The sequence below is a fragment of the Schistocerca piceifrons genome, chromosome 8, assembly GCF_021461385.2.
Source record: "Schistocerca piceifrons isolate TAMUIC-IGC-003096 chromosome 8, iqSchPice1.1, whole genome shotgun sequence".
Taxonomy (NCBI): domain Eukaryota; kingdom Metazoa; phylum Arthropoda; class Insecta; order Orthoptera; family Acrididae; genus Schistocerca; species Schistocerca piceifrons.
The window spans coordinates 238,775,790-238,796,502 of NC_060145.1; the positions used below are offsets into that span (position 1 = coordinate 238,775,790).

At 38.3% G+C, this 20,713-nt stretch overlaps 1 protein-coding gene across 1 annotated transcript in view; it reads right to left on the minus strand.

Moving 5' to 3' along the window:
• The window catches only part of LOC124711447, a 461,065-nt gene that overhangs the window by 87,524 nt on the left and 352,828 nt on the right, over nt 1–20,713 (minus strand). Inside the window, exons 8-9 of the mRNA XM_047241528.1 lie at nt 15,376–15,615; nt 7,144–7,269 (exon numbers count right to left, since the gene is read on the minus strand). Of these exons, the coding sequence (XP_047097484.1) occupies nt 7,144–7,269; nt 15,376–15,615 (366 nt within the window). The remainder of the gene's footprint in view (nt 1–7,143; nt 7,270–15,375; nt 15,616–20,713) is intronic.

Genomic DNA, 20,713 nt, shown 5'->3' on the forward strand with positions numbered 1-20,713 from the left:
AGACCAGGATAATACTGAGTCACCAACGGTGTGCTCCAAAGTTGTTTTTTGGAGGATCAGCTGTACCAGGATTGGATGTGATGGTCCTGAAATCTGCTTTTTAACTAGGATGATGTGATAATTATATGCAGTGAAGGCTGAGGTGAGAATGGTGGTGTATTGCTGCAAAGAGTCTGCATCCGAACAAGTCCTTGTTAGTGATAGTCCTTGTGAGGGGCCTGAGGTTTTAAGGAGGGATTGCGGCTCAGTTTGAATCACAGGGATGGGATCTTGATGGCAGACGCTGTATGTAGAGGTCTCAGACAGCTGACGTAGACCTGCACTAACATACTCCTTTCGATCAAGTACTACAGTGATAGATCCTTTGTCTATTGGGAGGATAATTATGGAGTTATCAGATTTTAGGGCACATAGAGTCTAGAGTTCTGCAGAGGACAGGTTAGGGTCATGTTGTAGGGATCTGAGGAAGGGTTGTGAAGCAATGCTGGATGTGAGGAATTCTTACAAGGCTTGCAAGGGATGATTATGAATGAGGTAGTGGTGGTGGATCAAGTTGGGATTGTGTTCTGAACTGTTCAAGACAGGGTTCAATGTCAGGTTTCCTGTTGGAAAGATTTTGAGATTGGGTTGCAAAGTGATATTTCCTATGGATATTTCTTGTAAAGGAGAGTAGGTCCTTCGCCAAAGCAGCATGATCAAAGACAAGTTTAGGACTGAAAGTGAGACTCTTAGATAATACATATAATTCAGGAGAGGAGAGTGCTTTAGATGAGGTTAAGGACACTGTACTGTAGTGACTGGTTCTTGTGAACATGGGTTATTCTTTGTCTTTGTCTGGGAGGCAGTGGTGAAGCTTGTGAGATGTTAAGGAGCTTGCCCAAGCTCAGTTTGTAAGAGAGGAGTGGTGGTTGATGGTGTGGCTGTTTAGGGAGCTGGAAAGAGACAAGAAGGGAAACACCACTATTCAGGAAGTTTAGGAGAAGGTGGAATAGCTTTTTGAAGTGACATCTGGCATGTTGTTGCAGTCTGAAGTGGACTTGGCACATGATATCTGTCAAGGAAACATGAGGGGTAGACAACAGCAGGTATTGTAGAAGGAGAGAAGTCTAGTAGAGTGGAAATTGACTGTTGAGGCTTATAGGTCACGTATTAGCCAGGTAAGAACAAGAGATTGCTGTATTTGAAATTCGAAAAGAGCCTGGTATAGGGTAGGATTGCATCCAGAAACAGGGACTTTGAATGTTAGGCCCTTTGGTGTAACTTCAAGGGAGAAGCAGGTTTCAAGAAACAGAATGTGGGACCTAAGTTTTGATTATGCACAGGCATGTTTTCAAAGAGAACGGATGTAATATGAGATGGGATTCATCATGGCAAGACAGGACAGTTTGGAGAGTTGGCTATTGTGGGAGTGGCAATAATAATAATAATAATAATAATAATAATAATAATAAGAAGAAGAAGAAGAAGAAGAAGAAGAAGAAGAAAATAATAATAAGAAGAAGAAGAAGAAGAAAAGTTTTGGCTGACATATATAGAATACAAAGACACAAATACAGACATTAGACCATTCTTGCATAGACCACCAAATAACCCAAAAGTCGAAACAACAATAACAACTATCAACACAATTATACACAACAAAATAAATGAAAATACAACTATGGAAGAGTTACAACTACTGGTTTATATAGGAGCACTCACTACACTAAATATACACACTAGGCAGAGATCAGAACCAACCAACACACAGAAGAAACCCACAAAACCAGCATGGCAACACAGGCTACAGATCAGAATAGAAAAACTGAGAAAAGGCATCGGACAGCTAACACAATTTATAAGAAATGAAATATCAGACAAAAAATGAAAAAGGTTAGGTAAAATCTCACAACAAGAAGCGATAGAGCAATTAGATGAAAACAAGCAGAAATTACAAGCATTGGCCAAACGACTTAGAAGATACAAAAAAAGTGAAAATAGAAGGAAACAAAACCAACATTCAACACAAACCAAAAGAAATTTTACCAGACAATAGGTAACACACACATTAAAATAGACAATCCACCAAACATAACAGACATGGAACACTTCTGGAGCAACATATGGTCAAACCCGGTACAACATAACAGGCATGCACGGTGGATACAAGCAGAAACAGACACACATAAGATGATACCACTAATGCCTGAAGTGATAATTTTGCAACATGAAGTCACCCAAGCAATTAATTCTACTCACAATTGGAAAGCCCCTGGAAAAGGTAAAATAGCAAATTTCTGGCTAAAGAAGTTCACCTCAACACATTCACATCTAACTAAATTATTTAACAATATGAATATAATGGAGGGAAACATTCCACGTGGGAAAAATATATCTAAAAACAAAGATGATGTGACTTACCCAACGAAAGTGCTGGCAGGTCGATAGACACACAAACATACACACAAAATTCAAGCTTTCACAACCAAAGGTTGCTTCATCAGGAAAGAGAGGGAAAGGCGAAAGGATGTGGGTTTTAAGGGAGAGGGTAAGGAGTCATTCCAATCCCGGGAGCGGATATTTAAGTTCAATCATTACACAGAAATTAATGACACACACAACACAGAACAAAATTATAAATGAAGAACAAAAAGGCTGCTGCAAAGGAGCATGAGGACGTAAAGAGCAACTGATAATAGATGCAGAGGTGACATACCAAGCTAAAACTAAACAAACATAGTAATGAAAAATTGGAAAACCACACTTAATATTCAAACAAATTCAAATAATATCACATCACAGCCAATATAGATTAAGCATGGAATATACCAAGGAGACTCATTAAGTCCTTTCTGGTTCTGCCTTGCTCTGAACCCACCGCCCAACATGCTAAATAACACAAATTATGGATATAATATTACTGGAACATACCAACACAAAATCACACATTTGCTATACATGGATGATCTAAAACTACTGGCAGCAACAAATCAGCAACTCAACCAATTACTAAAGATAACAGAAGTATTCAGCAATGATATAAATATGGCTTTTGGAACAGACAAATGTAAAAAAAATAGCATAGTCAAGGGAAAACACTCTAAACAAGAAGATTACATATTGGATAACCACAGCGACTGCATAGAAGCAATGAAAAAAACAGATACCTATAAATATCTAGGATACAGACAAAAAATAGGAATAGATAACACAAATATTAAAGAAGAACTAAAAGAAAAATATAGACAAAGACTAACAAAAATACAGAAAACAGAATTGACAGCAAGAAACAAGACAAAAGCTATAAATACTTACGCTATACCAATATTGACCTACTCATTTGGAGTAGTGAAATGGAGTAACACAGACCTAGAAGCACTCAATACACTTACACGATCACAATGCTACAAATATAGAATACATCACATACATTCAGCAACAGAAAGATTCACATTAAACTGAAAGGAAGGAGGAAGGGGATTTATTGACATAAAAAACCTACATTATGGTCAGGTAGACAATTTAAGAAAATTCTTTATAGATCGAGCAGAAACTAGCAAAATACACAAAGCAATCACTCATATAAATACATCAGCTACACCACTGCAATTTCATAACCATTTTGACAACCCTTTAGATCACATAACATCAACAGATACGAAGAAAGTAAATTGGAAAAAGAAAACACTACATGGCAAGCACCCGTATCATCTAACACAGCCACACATCGATCAAGATGCATCCAACACATGGCTAAGAAAAGGCAATATATACAGTGAGACGGAAGGATTCATGATTGCAATACAGGATCAAACAATAAATACCAGATATTACAGCAAGCATAATAATATGCATCCCAATACCACAACAGATAAATGCAGACTTTGCAAACAACAAATAGAAACAGTAGATCACATCACAAGTGGATGTACAATACTAGCAAATACAGAATACCCCAGAAGACATGACAATGTAGCAAAAATAGTACATCAACAACTTGCCATACAACATAAACTAATACAACAACACATTCCCACATACAAGTATGCACCACAAAATGTACTGGAGAATGATGAATACAAATTATACTGGAACAGAACCATTATAACAGATAAAACAACACCACATAACAAACCTGACATCATACTCACGAATAAAAAGAAGAAATTAACACAACTAATCAAAATATCCATACCCAATACAACAAAAATACAGACGAAAACAGGAGAAAAAATTGAAAAATACATCCAACTGGCTGAGGAAGTCAAGGACATGTGGCATCAGGATAAAGTTGACATTATACCAATTATACTATCAACTACTGGAGTCACACCACACAATATCCACCAGTACACCAACACAATACAGCTACATCCAAACGTATATATACAACTACAGAAATCTGTAATTATTGATATATGTTCAATTGCCCGAAAGTTCCTAAATGCAATGTAACATATACCGTACAGTTAAAAGGAAGTCACGCTTGATCAAGGTCCACGTCATTTTCCATTTTTAACCAGACATAACGTCTGAGAAAGGAAAGAAACAAATAATAATAATAATAATAATAATAATAATAATAATAATTATTATTATTATTATTATTATTATTATTATTATTATAAATAAATAAATAAATAAAGGATGGAAAAGACAGAAAAATGGAAGAAACACAAGGAAAAATGTTGGAAAAAATTAGAATTATTCTGGTCGGAATGTGTTAATCAGCTACTTCGACAGGGCCATGGTTTCTTAAAATCATGCCCTGAAATGAGATCCATTCTGTCAGAAATTTTGCGCACCACACCTAGAATAGCTTTCTGTCACCCTCCCAATCTCTGCAATATTCTCGTCAGACCCAATGCTCTTTTTGCACCCATCTGCCTACCCTATGGCTCCTACCCCTGTGACCGTCCCCACTGGGAAACTTGCTCTATGCACCCTCCTATCACTACCTATAACAGCCATGTTATGGATAAAGATATAGAGAAAAGTTTCAAGGATGTTTCAGATCGGGTTCTTAGGAGTTTCTCATGAAAATTTCAGCCATTTGCTTGATATAGCAGTCTTTGAATCCGCGGCTCCATTTTGGTACGAAAAAAATATTAATTAGAATTTTTTTTTTGGAGGGGGGGGGGGGGGGGGTTCTGACGAACCGCCCATGAACTAATTGTGCCTCCATAAGCCTCTTAAGGCCCACTGTACGCCACATCAAATACAAACAACTGATTTCCTCTTTCCTCCACTTGTCTAAGAAAATCTGTGGTCAAGCACGAGGTGAAGACAGGAACCTTCACCTATTTCATGAATAGCGCTCCTATGCTATTCAGCATTCAGTGAAGTGACTCTTGACTTACGTTAATGTTCTGCTCAGCTTTCTGCACACCATCTAAGGGTATATGTTGTTCTGTATGTTATCAGTAGAAAAATTTTCCTTATCGTAGCACAAAAAGGCGACTATGCCACTTTTTAACCAATACCAACACGAACTGAAAAGTGGGGTACCAGCTGCCTCATTCCTCCTTCCTCAGCACCTTTAAAAATGTTCCCAAAATTTTTGGCATGCAAATATATTCAACATGTTTTTGGCATGCAGCTCATCACTCATTCCCACAATCAGAGGAAAGTGCACTAAGACAATCCTTCTGTTGGGTATACAAATGGCCCCAGTCCAAGAGCTATCCAAAACACATGACCATACCTTCCTATCACCAAAAGAATCTGAGGTATGTGCCCCAGAGTAATCACATGCTTGATATTTTCAAACATATTAGGTAGTGCACGCTGTCTCACGCGTATGGAGTGTAACTTTTATTATACTTGTTATCACATATTCCTTAGAGAGAATTAGGAACAAAAAGAAAAAGTTACTTACACTTCCAATAAAGTAATCAAAAGTCATTAAACTACAACATAGCTTGAAAGCATGCTGTGCTTTGGGGAAAAAAAGTGTGTTCCAAAATTATCCCAATTTTTCCACAAAGTCATCACAGTTGGCAAATTGTGGTGTTGCAGTTACAATGTGAACAAAGCAACAATCAAGCCACAGGCAGATTTGAAGTTTCTCACACTGCAAAAAAGCTTGTTGAGTGAAGTCTAACATCAAAACAATGCTGATTAATTTTTAAGATGTGAGGAGAGTCGTCCATTCAGTTTTTGTTCACAGGGTCAGTCATTTAACCAGACTTTCTACGTGGATTTTTCGAAAACACTGCGAAATAATTTGTGGTGAAAGTAGCCCGGTTTGTGGCAGTTGGACGAATGATTTTCCACATCAATACAGCCCCACCTCACAAACTTTGTCTTGCCATTTTTTGACCAAAAATGGAAAGATCTCTGTGTCTCATTCCTCCTCTTACATAATTGCCCCCCCCCCCCCCCCACTTTATTTCCCAGAATAAAGAGACACAAGAAAAAAATGTTTCACTGACATTGCTGAGGTGAAATGGGCGGGAGTTGGGCGGATGCGGGTGGAAGCACCTGGAGACGCTGTAGGGCATCATAGAAGATGAATTAAAAAAAAAAATTGAATAATGAAATAAAACATTAAAGAAGTGTACTTGAGGCAGTGGCAGATACTTTAAAGGGGACAGGAGGTCTTTTGTTTAAAACATTGAATAAATAAATGTAAAGAAAGTTCAGTGCATAGATACACGTGACAGAAGTATTCACTAGCCTTCGAGCTCTGGATCTTTTTCTAGCAAAATTACATGCTTTCTGTTGCATGAATAAGTCAATTTTTCCCTTTCACTTATTTTACATACAGTTCCATCCAGGAATTTCCATTACTGTTAAAAGAATGTTCAAATTCTTTCGGGTACCTCCTCGTATGTGCACAATCTGACATTCAACACAGTTAATGTAGGCTTTGGAAATTCTTTTTGAGATCAACTGTCTTTAGAGTTAGCCAGCAATTATACCTTCCTGCAACAACTGTCCAATTAGCGAACTGGAAAAGTTTTCACAGAACTATTCATCAGATTTGAAAATGACATACAAGTTTCAAATTTGTAACTTTAAAGTGCTCCCAATAACAGCAATATGCCATTGCTCAATTTCGAATGCGATATAGTGCTTTAATTTGCAGATTTAAAACTTTAGTCCATACATTTATTGCTGCTGAAGTAGAGCAACTCACACGCAGAGAAATTTATTACTTACCTCTGGTTTACTGGCTAAAACCTTTTTATAGTACACATTGAAGTGGAGAGAACACGGAGGATATTTCCTAAATAATCTGTCAATGGAGCAGCGAGTACGAGTCAACACGTCATCATCATGTGCATCCTGGAAATATAATAAATAAAAACACATTCAAAGACAAAAACTATGGAGTGATACAGTAAACACAATAATTTATGTACTTTTACCAGAACGAAGTGCAAAATGTAAATGCTGTAAAAGCTTATCAGTAATCCATGATCTGGTTATATTTTCAGTGCCTCTTATTGTCAGGTAAGTGAAGAGCTGACATTCCACAGCATGTTTTACTTACCATCTCCTATTTATTCGGAAACTCCACCACTTGCAGTTCAGGGTTAATTTTCTGACTGGCAGCTGGCAGAAATGTGAGGAAGCAGAGGATTATGTCCGAGGGTGTTGTTATGTTCAAAGAAAACAAGTTTCAGCAGCAACCAGGATTATGTTTAGAGATATCTCAGACTGGAGGCAGTTTAGCAAATATACAGAGGACTCTAGCAGCGATCAGGAAGCCTTGGTGGGTAAAAAATGTCAGGAAGAAGAAAGTCATGTGGTAGCCAAGGGTGAAGTATAGGCCACCAGTCACAGGAAATACTACGGTCAGAGTACCACGTCACTAGTAATTTTAAACCTACTGCAGGGCAGAATCAAATGATAGAGGACTTATGGCATTTGTACAAGAATTTAACATGCCAGTATGAAATTCCAGGAACACACACACACACACACACACACACACACACTTTTCATAATATTGTCACGAGTTAGTATGAGGTAGTAACAGTGGGTGTGGAAGGAAATTGTTTATACAGGGACTGGGCATATAATATACGTGGTGATGAGATAGTTTAATAGAGTTGGGCGCCAACAGGTAATCCGCTACGATGTTAGAGCATACGATGGGCCACGCCTTAATAGTACTTTCACTCAGGGCTCAGTATGCTGATGATGGTTGACTCTGTGCATGTTATGCTGGTACCAGTTAGGATTGTTGACAGGTGGGGCTTCAGTAGACATGGCCTACAATCTGAACAGGACTGGGAAGGAGAGGTTAGTTGGCCTAGTTACTGAAATGGTGGACGAGTCTCAGGCTACATGTCATCACTGGTAGAACAACTTGTGCCTTTTTAGATTACACTCACAAGGAGATGGCACGACCATCGGGTCGGGGATTTGTCCGAAATTTTGTGTGGTGAAAGAGGACCCCTAACACCTCATGTGATTAAAATATTAGGACGCATTTCTCGGAAAATCCCAAGAAAAATCGAGCCAAAGTTTCTTAGGAGCCTTACGAGTATAAAATGCTAGTCCATTGCTGAGCCGCCGTCTGGCCTAGATGGTTAGGGCTCGGACTCTTTACACCAGAGGTCTCAGGTTCGATTCCTCCTCCGGCACTTTTTTTTTGTTCTGTTTAATTTTATTTTGTTATTCCACCAATTATTCAAAAAGTTTCTCAAACCTACATTATTTTTAAAACATTATTTTAGCTCAAGAACATAAAGTTTTTCATTCACTGAAAAACATTCGTGCTCGTTGTTCTATTTTGTTTTATGGGGTTTCAAGATTTAAAGGGGTCCCCCTGGGATTACTATGGTCATCTGCGCATAGGACTGTGCCCTAGCTGTGAGAAGTAAACGGCAGTTTGTTTTTCAATTTTGTCGTGAACATACATGCCTGTTTCAAATTTCAACGTGTTATTCCGATCCGAGGTTACACATGTCGACTGAAGAAGTTGCTGGCTCATCTGGAATAGGAGAAGAAATTCCTGAAGAATCCATTCATAGTGGTCTATAAAAATTACGATTGAAGGACGCAGTGGCGTATTATGAAAAGCTGTTGACGGAAAATAATTTAATTGCATTGACATCTTCGGAAGAAATCTCTCGCGATGCTATGTTATTGGCTGGAGAACTTCATAATAATATACTGGAACTTTTGGGTGAAAAAGCATTCGTAACTGAAGAGGAATTAATTCACCCTCATGAGGATTGCGAAGAATTTGAGGAGAACGATGAACAGTTCAAAATGCCACGAAGTGATTTGTCTCCAGACGAATATAAACAGTCACCGAAAAGATTTAAAAGGGATATGATTCCCATTGCCTATAAAGTCAAAGTTGTGAATATTGCTAAAGCGCACCCCATATGGTCCTTGGCAACATTGCAAAAAAGAAAAAGGATGCTGCCAACTGAAGAGGAAAGAATATCTTTCACAATGTGAGAAAGATATTGAAAGTGGTGGTATGCGAATGGATAAATTTAAGGCGATAGATTCGTGGACCTACGATTGTTTTGTGGAAGCAAGAGAGCAATATCAGCAAGTCACGACAAGAAATTTACAGCAATGGGCATTGGCTGCGGCTGCACAATTCATCGATTTCAAATTCAAGGCGTCTGATCGATGGGTCGAGGCATTTAAACAGAAGCACACAATTTCACAATGCTAGATCACGAAACTGGTTTCGAAAAAGAAGCGGCGTCAATGGAGGACATCCAGGCCCCTGCAGAGACCTTTTGTCGGCAGACGTACCGTTTAGTCCCTCAATACCATGAGGATTATGTGGTAAATACTGACCAAACAGGTAAATACATGTTTTCTGCGTACAAAATGTTTTTACTGATTTAAAATATATCAATTCAAATTTAATTATAGAAAAAGATATTTACATACACATTCATATATTGTTTAATATTAAAAACACTACTGTTTCAGGATGCCAATATCAATCTGTTTAGTTTTCGTGAAAAACTCGGATTTGAATAAAGTGAGGCATTCGTACACCGCACAATATTCAATAACATTATCCGGAAAACTGCTCCCGTATGTCTTCATATGCTTACAAGAAGCGACCGGTCATTTCAGACCTCGTATTCACAAATTACTAGATGGCTATGCCAATACTTTTACGAATGTCATCGTAGCATCATCAAAGTCCGGAAAATTAACAACAGGTTTATACATTGATTTTCTCCAGAAATGTTTAAAATCTTAATGTCGGGGAGAATAAATATTTACTTCTGAAACTTCCTGGCAGATTAAAACTGTGTGCCGGACCGAGACTCGAACTCGGGACCTTTGCATTTTGCGGGCAAGTGCTCTACCAACTGAGCTACCCAAGCATGATTCACGCTCCGTCCTCACAGGCTGTGGCTAAGCCATGTCTCCGCAACATCCTTTCTTTCAGGAGTGCTAGTTGTGCAAGGTTCGCAGGAGAGCTTCTGTTAAGTTTGGAAGGTAGGAGACGAGGTACAGGCAGAAGTAAAGCTGTGAGGACGGGGCGAGAGTCGTGCTTGGGTAGCTCAGTAGGTAGAGCACTTGCCCGTGAAAGGCAAAGGTCCTGAGTTCGAGTCTCGGTCCGGCACACAGTTTTAATCTGCCAGGAAGTTCCATATCAGCGCACACTCCGCTGCAGAGTGAAAATCTCATTCTGGAAATATTTACTTCTCATTGACTCTTGGGGAGGTCAAACGAATCCAAGATATATGATGCAATTTTTCAAGATAACGAAAATATGCCAACTTGGTCTGTAAAAGTCATATCTCCAAAATGCACTTTTGGTGCAACCTTGTGATGTTTACTTTTACAAGGAAGGTAAAAATTTCATCAAGCACTTGCAAAACTGCAGCGCATTGTTACAGGAGAATTGTGAAATTAATTCCCAGGAAGATTGTATAAAAATTCATTCTATAATTCACCATCAATCATCGTCACCAATATTCCGAAACATGATTCAACATGCCTGGTTTGTCTCCAAATTATCAGAAACTCTAAACATTATCATAAATGTTAATGGGGCATGTTTTTGTACAGATTTATTGCAAATGCCCTGTGATTGTAAAAAATCTGCTTTTATATGTTGCGCAAGATGTCACAAAAATTATTGCTTTGTTTGTTTTTACGATAATTACCAATGCGGTTCTTGTTTATTATTATTATATGTATAAAAACTGAATGTTTCCCAATCGACTTGGTGGAATAACAAAGGAAAATGAAACAGAAGGAAAAAAAGTGCCGGAGGAGGAATCGAATGCGAGACCTCTGGCGAAAGAGTCCAAGCCATTACCATCTAGGCCAGATGGCGGCTCGGCAATGGACTAACATTTTATACTCATAAGGCTCCTAAGAAACTTTGGATCGATTTTTCTTGGAGTAGTGCGTCCTAATATTTTAACTACGTGAGGTGTTAGGGGTCGTCTTTCACCACACAAAATTTCGGACAAATCCCCGACCCCACGGTCGTGCTGTCTCCTTGTCAAACAACAGGTCCTCCTGCTTAAAAAATGTCCCAGTCAGCTCTCAAAAGGCAAGATTCCATCAGAGCAAAAAGTTCACTTATTAGATGCCAAAATCAAAACGAAGTCATATGTGTAACTTATCACTGTAATTAACACAAATCCAACAGTTCCCCAACAAAACATGTCAATTAAGAATAAAACAAAGAAATTTGAACTTGGTCTTTATACTGTACAGTAATTTGCATTGCAGAGCATTAGGTCAACAGATATTAGCATTTACACAAAAAAGTTTCAATGTCTAAGAACCCGATAATCTCACGTGGAAACAAACACAAATATCACGGACAAAACCAGTAGCAATCTCAAATATTTTCAAAGTTTCGGCTTAAGAATACAAATTTGCATTTCACAGAACATGAGTGCATGGTCTGAAAGATGAAAAGAGCATCCATGGCATTGGGGGCATTAGGGATTGATATTGCCTATAAATAAAGGTGTGAGGGAAACAACAGTTCATGATCTCGTTAAGAGTTCAAGCAGCAAGTACACATAATAGCAAAACTCCCATATCACCTGAAGAAGATGGACAGGTCAGACGTCGAAATATTATGCATAAACAAAAACTAGGCAGCACATCTGGAAGCACACCATTAATATCACAGTTGGTCAATTGCACAACAATGGTAACAAAAACCTCGGCATTAGTAATCGATCGTGTAGTTACGAATGTATGAAAGAAATACTATGTTGACTAGTAAATGATATTTGACTCTCTGATCATTTCTGCCAGTTAATAAAAGTAAAAGCTGTGTTGGATAAGCTCATCTGATTGCAGACTTAATAAAGACGTCTTTCAAAATGTAGTACTCACAATTTTTCCAGGGTATTTTTATACCAAAGCTGGGATGAAGTGTGCACAGAAATAATGTAGACGCAGAACTTTTCCAAGTTTTGTACAATATTTAAAATAAAATTTGAGCAGTTATTTCCAAGAGTATCCACATCAATAGCAATGCCCAATTAAAGAAAATGGATAGCACATATGCGAAAGTCCTCCCAGCTCATGAAATATCTTTGTCCCACAAGGAAAATTCACAATGAGCCAGAGTTCATTAACTCCTATCAAAATTGCAAGACGATTTACAGACTGGTTTTGTTTGTGTCAGAAATATCATCACATGACAAAACAATACTTAATGCTGAAATTAAAAGCTAAGCAGCCTGGGCACTTCCTTATCTACAAAGACTTATGCCATGAGGGACACACAACACTTTGTTCACATATGGAGGTTACTACGTACTAATTTCCTGGGGTGGAATATGGCATCTTGTTCTGCTGAGTCCATAAAGTCACTGCTTCTAACATTGCTTTAGAATAAATTGATGTGGCAAGCATGTCCTCTGAGTCCCCATATGTAAACTGTCCAATTCCGTCAATGTGCACTACAAGTCAACAAAACTATTTTTGTGACCTTGACTATCAAAGGTTTTTCTGAATCCACAGCTGTAACACAACAGATCACTAATCTCCAAATTTGACCACATCAAATAATAAGAATGTATGAAGTGTCCTTTTTAGTTAATGTAAAAAATAACAAAAAGACTATTTATAAAACTAATCATTAATAATACAACAGGTTAACAGAAGGAAAACAAGAAATGTTTTACTGAGTAGGGAAACCCCCCAACTTTAGGTCAAAGGATTCACTGCAGGGAAAGTGACATGATAAATCAACTATGAAATACTAATAACAGATGAGGTGTAACATGTAAGGTTTGAAAATCTCTTACAAGCATTTTTTCAGTGATTAATCCCCTATCATTTTGTCCTACCACGACGTATTTCTGTCAGTCAGTAATATCTAATAAGTCAATATTTAACTATCTGGTAAACCTTTTTCATCCAATGTTTTCCTATTTTCGGTGGTTGAAAAGCTTCTCCAGATTAAAAAGGTAACCTATGGGTATCTTCACCCATGTTGATATCTGCTGCATGTAAGCAGTGCTTTTTTCTCATATTGATCACCTGAAGGAAAAAAATTTCATATGGACATATGCCCTATTCTAAATGGGTTCTGAGAGAGAACACATCTAACATACATTTGTTTCTGGGTTAGTGGTGCACACTATGTGACTTACCCACCCAACCTCTTTCACATTCTAGCCCAACCTACCCCAACCCTACAAACAGGGTCCTATTCATTAAGTCTCAAGGACTAATAGTCTGCGCAAAACAAAGTGAGAGAATATTAAAAATCTCTCACACTATAACTTAGGTAGTTTCCCGAACTTAATAGACCTAAGTGTCTTATATCAAACTGCTTGTCTCTACTTTCTCTACACTACTGTGATACACTGTAAGCAATGACAATGTAGTGAATAATACAGAAAATCAGTAACAATATTTATTAAATATTATTGTGTTTTACCTCACAAGAGGATACCACAATATTGGGATCACAGATTTACTTCAAACTTTGTACACCTTTAACAGGCCATTTAAAGAACATAATGTGCAAGTAGTAAGGTGCACTATTCTGGCAATTCTGAGAACTTCACAGGAGAAGTTTTACATGTCTAGTAGATACGTGAGGTATGTGTGCAAAGGTGCTAGGTGTAAGAAGTTGTTGTGGTCAAGTGATTAGCATTCACACTTAATGAGAAGGTTGCGGATGAGGCGACAATTTGAATCCCGCTAACACTTAGTATTTTAATCACTGGTCACATTTAATTTACACGAAATTGTAGTGAAATTCATATGTTATTTGATTATTAACTATTTTTAATTAAATTTTCAAAGATGAGGGAGATGCCTGGTAAGCCCAAGGCAAACTTCAATAAATAATTATGCTAATGACATTATTCATAATCAGTAATATAGTAAGTCACAATGTGCTAGACCACAAGAGTAATGTACAATTACTTGTCGGATTGTCTCTCAACATAACACATTGCAGGATGGGGTATTTGTTGTACAGACATGGAATACATAAATTGAAATGGCATCTACTCCATCAAATGAATTCAGTTTCCCAGCATTTGCAGGGAATTTTCAGAGTTTCAAATGGAAAACACATCTCATTGACATTTTGGAAAATTTCTCTTTTTTCTGATAGTTTGGATGCACACTATGAGTAATGCAACATTTTCGCGAATACAGGTGCTGGTAATTCGTGATGTACAGTGAAATGGATTTTAATAGCATCTTCACGAGAAGCAATTTCTCTTTCACTCTTAATCAGAAAAGAACAGGTCTGAAGGTGCTTGATAAAGCACCTTTAGAAATAAATGTGACATGGTTGGCAAAACAAAGTACACTTCGAGGGTATGACTTTAACTGTGCAAGTTGGAAGGCCTGCGTCATCAATTAAGATGTCATCGTATATATGCATTTTTTTGTTTACTTGTTGATAGTTATACACATGTTTGTTCTAATAATTAAATTTCATTAAAAATAGTAAGTAATAAAATAATATGAAATTGACTGAACTTCATGCAATACATGTGTTTTTTTTTTTAATTATATTACCTCTCAATTGTCATATAAACTAAATAACATGAAAAAAGATACATTAACAATTAAGTTTGAGCGGGAGTTGAACCTTCGCCTCATACATGTTTTTGTTACGAAGCTCAAATGTTAATCACTTGACCACCATGAACTCTAACATCTGGAACCTACGCACAGACACATAAAAGACATAATAGGTGCATAAAATTTCTCTTGTGATTTTCTCTGAATTGCCAGAGTAATGCACCTTACTACTTGCACATTTTGTTGTTTAAATGCCCTACTAAAGGTGTACAAAGTTTGAAGTAAATCTGTAATCCCAACATCATGGCCTCTCCTCATCTGTAATCATGCAGAATAGGACAATGTCAATATCAAGACGTTTTTTGGTTAGGGTTAGGAGCAGAGCTAAACAAACACGAATATAAAAAAAAATATAAAACTCACCAGTATGAGATCAAAGATCATCTGAATTGTATGAGCATCTGGTAGCATTCCAATATCAACTGCCATGTCAAAAAAATTAAATGCTCCAAACCACAAACCCCTGTTGAGCATTGATTTGAGGATATTAGAAGCAGGAACACTGAACATCTGCACACGAGCTGGAACTCCTTCACAACATTTTGGTGGGCCAGGAACACCAACTGAGAACCATGGTTCATCAAGATCTGCTTCAATGTGAGCCTGTATGCAAAAGCAAAACAGTCTTAATCTCCACACTAGGCATTCAATCACAGTCACAGCATTTCATCCTGAAACAGTTAATATTATTTCGCTGCCTGCCATTTCTTCACCATACAGCAATTTCCAGTTGCTAAACAGCAAACCCAGGCTGTGGTGCAAGCTGCCTTATCCAACCGCTTACAGGAGCAACAAAAATTTGATTTTCAATCCTTCACACAAATACTGACGAAATTGCATTTCAAATGCAGTCATAATCTACTCATTAAAAGATGTAATCTTATGTTAAATTAACATGGTAAAATAAGTTGCACTTAAAAACTGTATATATGACTTGACGTAACATAACTCACTGAGCACGAATATCCAAACTATCCTTATCTGTCAGTTGAGAATGAGAACACTTCATGACTTCCAACAAACTTGATACAAAATTCCAAACCATTATGAAACTTTTTGAAACTTTTTCTCACTGACATGCCCCACAAAATGACGAAGGGGGAAAAGTTTATCACTTATGAAGGTGTTCACGCGGTAAATCTGCTGCATCATGCATGACGTTTTAATTATATCATTTCTCTACTAATAACTCTATTCACAACACATTTGCAAACAGGATCCACATACACCACTTAGATGTACCTGCAAAATTATGTCACTATATAAAACACAGACCAGGAAACAAGACATAAAAACACTGAGATGTGTGAAAAACTACCTTTTGCTTATGAAGTAGTGCGAATTACTCAGATTATACTCATTCAGTGTTTGATAATGACAGCACTTTGCGACTTCCAACAAACTTTAAAAAATAATTTCGAAATATTTCAACTTTTTCTTGCTTACATACTGAACATCAAATAATTGACACATTAACTCATATGTAAATTAATCAAAATCAGAAGCTTTTTTAAATATGCAAGCTCTATTCTTTCAAACTCAGGCAGGGGGTGACAGGTGAAAGAAATCTAAATGACTAATGTTCTAAATGAATAACACGGCAACTAATATGATTTGGTGGTTCTGTTCTGACTGAAATATGCAAGTGACTAAGTGTTGCAGCAGCAGCAACATTAATAAAGACTGGACACAGCAACCAAATTGCAATATTAAGTAGTGAAGGTAAATGTAACTACACTGTTATTTTTTATGTTTTCTATTGTTTCCTTAGTTGAGTTTACAGGGTACATAAAGAATACTTTTACAAACGTTGGGGCCATTTTTCTTATACCAAACCCAGGAAAAAACATCTAGTAAACACGGGCTTTAAAATATGTAACATAAGAGCTAGGGGCATTTATTCAGCTTTGAAACACGTCTCTTCTACTGAAGAAGTACTCATAGCTCTTGAGGTGTACATTTTACACTCCATGTTTATTAGACTTTTTTTATAGTTTTGGTGTAAGGAACCTATCCCCAAAATTTATAAAAGTATTTTTGAAACACCCCAACTATTCCTGGCATGTGTTTCCCCAAATGCACCTAAATGGAAGGCTGTTTTTATTGTGCCATGTGTGTTTCATTTATTTGATTTGTGAAGCATCTTAGTAGCCTGTAACTCACTGTTTCTGTAAACAAAATTTGTGTTATGTAACAATAACAGATTTGTTACTTCATTACACCTTTTTTTTATTCTTTTGTTATTACGTGAGAAACAACTTTCTGTGGCACCAGTTTCATGATGTTAGAGTAATACTTGTTTCTACTTATGAACTGGTATCTTATTAGTGCGTATGTGCCATAACTGACTTCTACTTAGATAGTATACCTACTTAGGCTGTCCAGTTTTCCCATGCACCACCTTAATGCCTAACTTCCACTGGTCGCAACATTTTGGTTTGGTTCTTAACATTACTAGAAAACTTTGATGAACATATAGTCCTTGCAATGAGCAAGATAGTAATAAATGACCAATTCAATGTAAGTAACAACTCATTCATCAAGTTTGCCATTAAAACAATAACAGACAACAGACGTGTAACACTCCCCCCCCCCCTGCACACACACACACACACACACACACACACACACACACACACACACACACACACCAAAAGAATAAAAGAATACTTAACAACATATAGACACCAACCATACAAAAAACACACACACCAACCAAAAGAATACTAAACGACATATAGACACCAAAAGATGAACAAAAAACACAATGCTATTGTTTTAGTGACCAACATTGATCATATGATCAATGAGTTGTTACCAGAATTGATTTGGTCATTAATTACTTTCTTGTTCAGTGTTAGGGCTCATGGTGTGTGGAAGTTTTACTGTAATATTAGGGTTCTTTTGCTGTGATTGTTCACCCGAACAATTTTCACGTACCATTCTTTGTTAGATAGTTCACATCCTGTTCTTTATTGGGTGTTCAGCAAAGAAAGAATGGCTGTTTGCTTACTTCAAACAATGGAAAATCCAGGAAGGAATAATGACAATATTACAAAAACAATAGTTGCTACTCACTACACAGCAGATATACTGAGTCGCAGGTATACACTTCAAAAGGAGTGTCACACAAAGCTTTCACTCAACCACGCCTTCAAAAGAGCGCACGTATAACTCACATACATGATCACAGTCTCTGGCTGCCAAGGCCTGACTGCAAACAGCAGTGCATGATGGAAGAAATAAACTGGGTGATGGGAGTGAGGAGGAGGCTGGGGCTGGGAGGGGAAGGGATAGCAGGGTAGGTGTGAGGGATGGCAAAGTGCTGCTTGTGGGAGCATACAGGGATGAAATGGGGAGAGGGTAGAAGAAGTACGTCTAGTCGAAGGTTGGACAGAGGGTAGGCGGCAGGGGGGGGGGAGGGGGAGGAGATGGAAAAGGAGAGAAGTAAAAACACTGTGGCTGTGTTGGTGGAATAGAGGGCTGCGTAGTGCTAGAATGGGAACAGGGAAGTACATAGGAGGGTAAAGGACAAGGACTGACGAAGGTTAAGGCCAGGAGGGTTATGGGAACATAGGATATATTGTAGGGAGAATTCGCCACCTGAGCAATCCAGAAAAGCTGGTACTGGTAGGAAGAATCCAGATGGAACAACCTGTGAAGCAGTCACTGAAATGAAGAACATTGTGTTGGGTGGTGTGCTCAGCAATGGGGTGGTCCAGCTGTCTCTTGGTCACAGTTTGTTGGCGGCCATTCATGCAGAAAGACAGCTTGTTGGTTGTCATGCCCACATCGAATGCAACACAGTGGTTGCAACTTAGCTTGTATATCACATGGCCAGTTTCACAGGTAGTCCTTGATGGAACAGGTGATGCTTGTGACCGCACTGGAGTAGGTGCTGCTGAGAGGATATAGGGGACAGGTCTTGCATCTAGGTCTATTACAGGGATATGAGCCATGAGGCAAGGGGTTGGGAGCAGGAGTTGTATAGAGAGGTGGAGGTCAACATTGAGAAACACTTCTTGTTGGGTTGAGGAAGACCGGGTAAAGCAAATGGGGGAGGTGTTGAGGCTCTGGAGGAATGTGGATAGGGCATCCTCAACCTTGATCCAGATCACGAAGATGTCATCAATGAATCTGAATAACATGAGGGGTTTGGGATTCTGGGTGGTTAGAAAGGATTCCTCTAGATAGCCCATGAACAGGTTGGCTTTGGACAGTGCCATGTGTATGCCCATAGCTGTACCCCGGATTTGTTAGTAGGTAATGTCTCCAATGGAGAAGTAATGGTGGGTGAGGATATAGTCGGTTGTGGCTACTAGGAAGGACGTGATTGGTTTGGAATTCGTGGGGGCAATGGGAAATATAGCGTTCAATAGTTGTGCGGCCATGGGCGATATGGACGTTAGTGTAGAGGCAGGTGGCAACAATAGTGGCGAGCACGGCACCATGTCATAAAGGAACAGGAACTGTGGAGAGTCAGTAGAGGAAATGATTAATATATTTTGTACAGGAGGGTGGGTAGCAGGTAAGAGGCTGAAGATGTTGGTCTACGAGAGCAGAGATTCTCTCAATGGGGACACACTAACCAGCTGCAATGGGGCATTCTGGAGGGTTGGGTTTATGGACTTTAGGAAGCATGTAGAAGGTAGGAGTGCTTGTTAAGTGTACATTTCTTTTTGTTGTTTACCTCACGGGTGCTCCTGTTATGTTTGTTTGATTTACTGTATTGTCTGTGGAGTTCTATGGTGAAACATACAGCAGGTGGGTGCATCTTAATTACTAACTACAGAGCATAAGGGTACCCCTTTCTTTATAAATCTTTGGCAGACCATACAACCTAGGTGGAATGGCAGCACCAGGATGAACCTTTTTGCACACATCTTCTGATAAATTACTCATTTTCCAAAGTGAAGCAGTCTTGCGGTCAATTCTTTCTGTGGGGTTGCTGCATAACCTTCTGTAAGCAGAGTCTTTGAGCAGCAAATCCATTTTAAAGACATAATCATCCCACATCAGAACATGGGAGGTTTCCATTCTTGGATGTAATGGTTTACAAAAAATGTTATGGTACTCTGGGACATAGTGTTCACAAAAAGCTGACTCATACCAAACAGACTGGCATATCGACAGTTGCCATCCACTGTACCACCAAAATAGTACCCTTAGGACTCTGGTACACACAGCATATGCTATGTCCAATGCGGACAGTTTAAACCATGAATTTGTGCAATTGACAGCTATGTTTAAGGAGAATGGACACTATGAGATGCAGATTCGTTGGGTTATGGAGTTTGAACCATCCCTGGAGGTGCATGAACAGCAGCATCGATCTGTTGCCTTTATTCCTTATGCTGGAGACATATCCTTGGGAGACTGGAAGAATTTTATGGACTTTTAACGTTAAGAGTGTGATCTGTCTAACTTCCACGATTAAGACACTACTCAGCTCTGTCAAACATGATTTGGGACCTAGGAAGAGTGAAATATGCGAAACTCCATCAATTTCGCACAGGCACAGGTTCATGGAACATCACCATCACACAAGATTACAACAGCCTAAAAAATCAGTGGTAGACCAACAATGTTTAAATGGGGGACACAGATGAAATTTGACAAGACTGATGGATGCCACTACAGGTTTCCTGAACAGTGTTTACAAAAGGGTGATGAAAATTATGTTGGCAGAAAATGTATAATA